This window comes from Rana temporaria, chromosome 3 (assembly GCF_905171775.1).
Source record: "Rana temporaria chromosome 3, aRanTem1.1, whole genome shotgun sequence".
In the NCBI taxonomy this organism is placed as follows: domain Eukaryota; kingdom Metazoa; phylum Chordata; class Amphibia; order Anura; family Ranidae; genus Rana; species Rana temporaria.
The window spans coordinates 224,194,007-224,200,139 of NC_053491.1; the positions used below are offsets into that span (position 1 = coordinate 224,194,007).

The 6,133-nt window shown below is 46.7% G+C and overlaps 1 protein-coding gene across 1 annotated transcript; it reads right to left on the reverse strand.

Moving 5' to 3' along the window:
• Positions 1-2,308: 2,308 nt before the first annotated feature.
• Positions 2,309-5,505, reverse strand: EGR1 (early growth response 1). The gene is made up of 2 exons (XM_040344341.1): positions 5,059-5,505; positions 2,309-4,699 (listed from the first exon to the last, which is right to left on the reverse strand). Exons 1-2 carry the CDS (start codon positions 5,276-5,278, stop codon positions 3,417-3,419), a joined length of 1,503 nt encoding a protein of 500 aa, XP_040200275.1. The 5' UTR covers positions 5,279-5,505; the 3' UTR covers positions 2,309-3,416.
• Between the last annotated feature and the right edge of the window lie 628 nt (positions 5,506-6,133).

Genomic DNA, 6,133 nt, shown 5'->3' on the forward strand with positions numbered 1-6,133 from the left:
TATATGTGGTGAGTTTAAGAGCCCATTCACACAGGGGCTTTGGGGGCCACTCGGCAAGGCGACCTGAAGACGACTTCAGAGGCGACTTGCAAAATGACTTCTGTATGGAAGGCAATGCAAGTCGCCCCCAAAGTCGTGCAAGAACCTTTTTCTAAGTAGGAGCGGTTCTATTGAACAGAGCACAACGCGACTTGTCAGGCGGCTGTCGCCCCTGACGAGTCGCCCCGTGTGAATGGGCTCTAAGGCTGACCATTGACTATACAATCTCTTTTAGATCTACCAACAAGGATGTAGTGTCATGTCTGAATGCATACAGAATGATTAATATTGATTAGATAGATTCAAATATTACATAAGAGTGTAATGTGCATGGTGACCCTAAAGGAGATTGTACAATCAGATGTCTATGTTCAGCTTTAAAGCAGTGGTTCACCTGAAAAAATAAAATGTATAAGCCATCAGCTACAAATACAGCAGCTGCTGACTTTTAAAAAATGGACACTTACCTGTCCAGGTAACCCACGATGTCGGCAGCCGTCGGCTTTCGGCTTCCCCCACCGCCATCCTTGGTGAGGAAATCGGGAAGTGAAGCGCTGAGGCTTCACTGCCCGGTTCCCTACTGCGCATGCGCGAGTCACGCTGCACCGTTCCCACTGGTCCCCGTTGTGTTCTGGGAGCCGAGTGTTTCCCAGAACACGCGGAGGGGCCGTACTCCCGTGGGAGTCTATACCAGGAATCTGCACCCCCTCCCCCCTGAAAGGTGTCAAATGTGACACCGGAGGGGGGGGGTGAGGGTTCCGAAAAGCGGAGGTTCACTTTTGGGTGAATCTCCGCTTTAACTAAACAAGTACATGATAATGCCTTAGGCCTCGTACACACGACCGAGTTTCTCGGCAAAAACCAGCAAGAAACTTGCTGTTTTTTTTTTTTTGCCGAGGAAACCGGTCGTGTGTACACTTTGACGAGGAAACTGTCGAGGATCTCGTCGAGCCAAAAAGAGAGCATGTTCTCTTTTTCCTCGACAGGAATGGGGAAATTTGGCTCGCCGAGATCCTAGACAGCCTAACAAGGAACTCGACGAGCAAAACGATGTGTTTCGCCCGTCGAGTTTCTCGGTCGTGTGTACGAGGCTTCAGATTTGTGTATGGAGCCATTGGACACAATTGGGTTGATATACTAATGGAGTAGAAAGTGTTCTCTTGGCTTAGTAAATACTCTGCATACCCTGATGCAAGGCAAACAATAGAAAGTATATTGAGCTTGTGCTTGATTGGATGATTAAAGTGAACGCAACTTCACCTTGGGCAGGCCACACATGGTTTGAATCTCGGCCGTTTCAGCAAAATTTGAACTGTGTATGGGCAAGCTGAATGTACAAAGTTGATCAACTTGGGTACAACCAGCATGCTGGGTTTTACCTGTGAATATCGCTAGCGGATGCTATAGCCGCTAGAAATAATCACCGTCTTCTCCCGGTGGGGATGGCTTCCCCCGCGGGAATACAATGGCCTGGCAGGAGGCATTCCCCTGTGTTGATGAGGGGGATCAAGCAAACTTCTTTCCTGCAACCTGTGGTTAGAGAAAAAAAATTTGCTCCGTGTATGGCCAGCCGTACTTATACAAGCTAAATGAACACTGGCCTTGCAAAGTGAAAACATTCTACAGGCATACCCCACTTTTAAGTACACAATGGGGTTTATTTAATAAAGTTGGAAGGTACAAAATCAGGCTCAATTCTGCATAGAAACCAATGAGCTTCTAACCCCATCTTGTTCAATTAAGCTTTGGCAATAAAACCTGGAAGCTCATTGGTTTCTATGCAGAAGTGAGCCTGATTTTCCAGCTTTAGTAAATAAACCCCATTGTGTACTTAAACGTGGGGTATGTCTGTACTTCTTTAGTAAATCAAGTTCTACAGGAGAAAAGTTGAATTAGTTGTCTGCTGTCAGTGTAAATCTCACACACCTGCTGATTCTCAATTAAACAGCATACACCTTAATTGAAGGTAAAGGTATTTTTTTTACTGAGGCTTCAGTTGAGACAGCAATAACAGTTATGGGTGCTCAACATGTGGCCCCCCATCTGTTGCAGAACTAAAAGTCCCATCATGCCTTTGCCTTTAGGAGCCATGCTTGTAACTGTCATCCCTGCAATGCCTCATGGGACTTGTAGTTCTGAAACAGCAGGAGGGCTTACAGGTTGTTTTCATTACAACCTACCCCTCTAACAAAGATTCACCTTCATAAATACACCTTCCCAAACCCAAGGCACATTCAGCCCAGCAATAAAACTCGTTAACCAGAAGAAATAAAATATTTTAGGTATTTTATTGTTTTCTCAAGGATATGTTGTACACCAAATATCCCATTGGCAGTAAAGCGCATTCAATGTGTTTTAAGCCAAACAGTCACTTTGTTTAAAACAAACACAAATATAAGTAAAAATAAAAAACACAAAATAATGAACTGCATGTTTATAACATACAAAAAATTCCATGCCTACTCAGTAGGTAACTACAACATTCCATCGCTTGAATATATATATTTATATATATATATATATTTATATATATAAATTTACATTTCAATTACAAAAATAGACTTTTTGAGTTTTTGCTTACATTCTACATAAACGAAGCTGTGCTTCAGTTCCCTCTCTGTACCTTTGACAGGTCTTTGATACATTCTTTAATAGAATTCCCTTACACCTTTAAGGCTAGATGCAATGCATCAATACACGCAAATGCACGTGCCAGGACATCAGCAAGGCTTCACAAAAAAGGCACCAAGTTACTAGATAACAAAACGTCTTTTTTTTTTTTTTTTTTTTTTACATATGCGAGTACCATCTGATGATATTTACAAAACAAAATAACATAAAAAATAAAGAGGAACAAAACAATACTCTTCCACATGCTCGAATACATAAGTGCTGATCCTCAAATAAGTTGAAAAAAAGTCATGGTAGCATTTTTCACAAGATAGATACCATTTACAAACAGCATCCCTATCGATTTCAAATAATACCACATGAATATGCAAAGGAGGGAGAAAAAAAAATTCACAACAAAAGTACCAAAAAAAAAAAAAGCATAAAAAAAGTAAACAAAAAACTTGCACGTGTACAATATACATTATGTATATAGTAAAAATCCCTTTATGCAAATAAAAGTTGATCTTTAAAAGGATCATGTTGAAATTATTTTAATTATTCATGCAAATTAAGTCTTTTTGAAAAGAATGGGAAATTAAAATGGCAGTTTCTTAGGCATTTGAAGCTTATTAGTTTATAATGGCCTTTCTGTTTGTTTTTGTTTTCAAGACAGTCAAGTCATCATTAATCTCCCACTCAGTGACCATGCTTTGGAAGTCTTCAGTTTGTGCCTATTAAGGTTTTGCACTTGTCACTGCAAACTCTCAACAGATCTCAATTGTCCTTGGAGAATATGTGATGGACATATCGGAAAGTGCGGAGGACACCGGTGAATTGTAGGAGTTGGTGACCACTGAAGATGAGAAGCTGGAGATACCTGGGCCCTGGTAGGTGGAGGTAACGGAGGGGTATGTAACGGCCGAGGAAGGAGACGGGTAAGAGCTGTGGACTGGCGAGGGGTAGGAAGAAGATACGGGAGAAGAATAGGATGTTGGCACTGGAGATGGGTAAGATGTTGAGGCTGATGGGGAATAGGAAGAGATGGGAGATGCAACAGAGACAGGAGTTGCCTTATCGTTCTTTTTGTCCTTTTGCCTCAAGTGAATTTTAGTGTGCCTTTTTCTCTCATCACTTCTGGCAAACTTTCTACCACAAATGTCACAAGCAAATGGCTTTTCCCCTGTGTGTGTGCGAATATGAGTTGTCAAGTGGTCGCTCCTGCTGAAATTTCGCATGCAGATGCGGCACTGAAAGGGCTTCTGCCCAGTGTGGATCCGGATGTGCCTTGTCAGTTCATCAGACCTGGAGAACCTTCTATCACAAGACTCAACGGGGCAAGCATAAGGTCTCTCGTGCGGTGGGGTCTTACTTGGGCGGTTGGGGTATTTCCTCATTCTGCTTGGCTTGATGAGTTGAGATTGATAACTGTTGTTATTGATAGTCTTGAGATCTTGGGAAACAGTCTGTGTAGCAAAGGCCTTGATGGTGGACAAGGGGGTGAGGGAAGGCTGGTGGGCTCTGTTTTCTATAGCCTGGAAGGGTTTCTGATCAGGAGACACCATACTGACATCTCCCTGTTGCTGTGGAAACAGGTAGTCTGGGATCATTGGCACCTGGAAACTGGTCTTGGTCACAGGGTAGGCAGGGGGTGGATATTGGATCGAAGCAGTTGAAACATTGGGAAAGGACTGTCCTGATTGATCAGAGAAAAGCTCTTGGTTGGAGTTAGGAAAGGTAGGTGCTGCAGAGTAGATGGGGCTGCTGTCACTTGAATGTACAGAGCAGCTCAATGGAGGGCTCTGGGAGGAAGAAGAAGATGAAGAAGGAGAAGATGAAGGAGTTGAGGTGCTGGGCATATTGGCCATGCCCACCAGTCCACTGACCAAGCTGAAGAGGGGCTCTGGCCACAGGGTGTTGCTGCTGTTGGGTGCAGGCTCCAAGGAGAAGCGACCAGTGTAGGTCAGGGATGGCAATCTGTTGGTCTGGTTGGCATAGCTGGTCTCGATCCCTGTCTTGTCGTTGTGCAGTGACATTTCAGAGAAGGCATCTGAAAGAAATAGAGCAGCACCGGTTACATGCTGGACACAAGAGGCACCCATCACACAGCAAACTGTCAAAGCCTAGGTGTGGAGAACATGCTCATCACCATCCTCCCCATCACCCTTCTGCTGTCTTACCACCCCCCAGGATTCTGCATGATCTGACGCAAACAGAATTCCCTGCCACCCCAGTGTTTAGTATTCAGGGCACAATCAGTGTGCACAGCCTAGAATAAAACCCTCCACCGAGATGGATGACTAGCCCTCTGCACACATACACAACACGTTCACATGCACACACACACACACACTGAGCGATCCATGGCACACAATGACATGTATGGGTAGGAGGGGGTGCAATGCTTACCTGCTGCCAGGTGGTCGAAGTGGTCAGCTCCATCCCCCGAGGAGTTAAATCCGTTGCCCTCGGGGACTGTGGCGCCCAGGAACTGGGATCCCCCTGAGTTGAGGAGCATCATCTCTTCCAGTTTGGGGTAGTTATCCATGGTGGGGGAATGTGGGAAAGAACCGAACGGGTCGGAGATCTGCAGAGGGGAGATGAGCATCTCTGCCTTGGCAACTGCCATCAAGGTCCTCCTGGAACCTTAGAGGAGAAGAGGCTGCGCGTGCATGCACACTGGGCTATGGACGGGGAGACTGTGTGTTATTGTGATAATACACCAAGTGTTGCTTGGGATAGGTGGCTATGGAAAGGTAGGTTGGCGGCTGCTGCTGGGGTTGTCGCCGGTTCTGTAATCCACCGCACGGCTCCCCCAGTCCTGCCTGCTGGAATCTCTCGCGGCTCCCTGGGATCCGCTCCTATATAAAGGGTTCGTAGCCGCCTAAGCCCGCCCACCCCGTGACGTACATGGCCATATATGGAGTGCAGGAAGCCCTTATTTGGAGGCTGATGGAGGACCCGTGACGTCGGACTCGGAAGGGGGAAGACTAAGGATGGAACTCCGTCTATTCCTATGGAACGGCAGGCGGACACGGGCAACCCCTGGCCAGGGAGAGCCCTGCACAGTGCCACCGGCTAGGCTTACCGGGGTACCGGCCTGGGGTTCCCGGTCGCCCGGCACAGGACCCCCCCCCCCCCCTAACGCTGGGGACCCGGGCACCACCTTCTCCCCGCCTCCCCCACCACCTTCCGGAAACCCCGGCCGGTCAGTCCATGTAAGGTGAAGACCATGTAAGGCGCTCTTCCGGCGGGGTTCCTTCCTGATCCTTATAAGGACTTTCCGGCCCGGCGCTCTCCCTCTCCGCTTCACATGGAAAATAAAAGTGCTGATCAGGAGCTGGAGGGAGCGGAGAGGATGGAGGAGCCGGGCACACGCTACAACGGCCGGGGACATCCCTGGCACTGCCACACAGCCCGATCACACACTACGAGAAATCCATCCATATATACATATCCATTGCCATATCTCTATACTCATCTC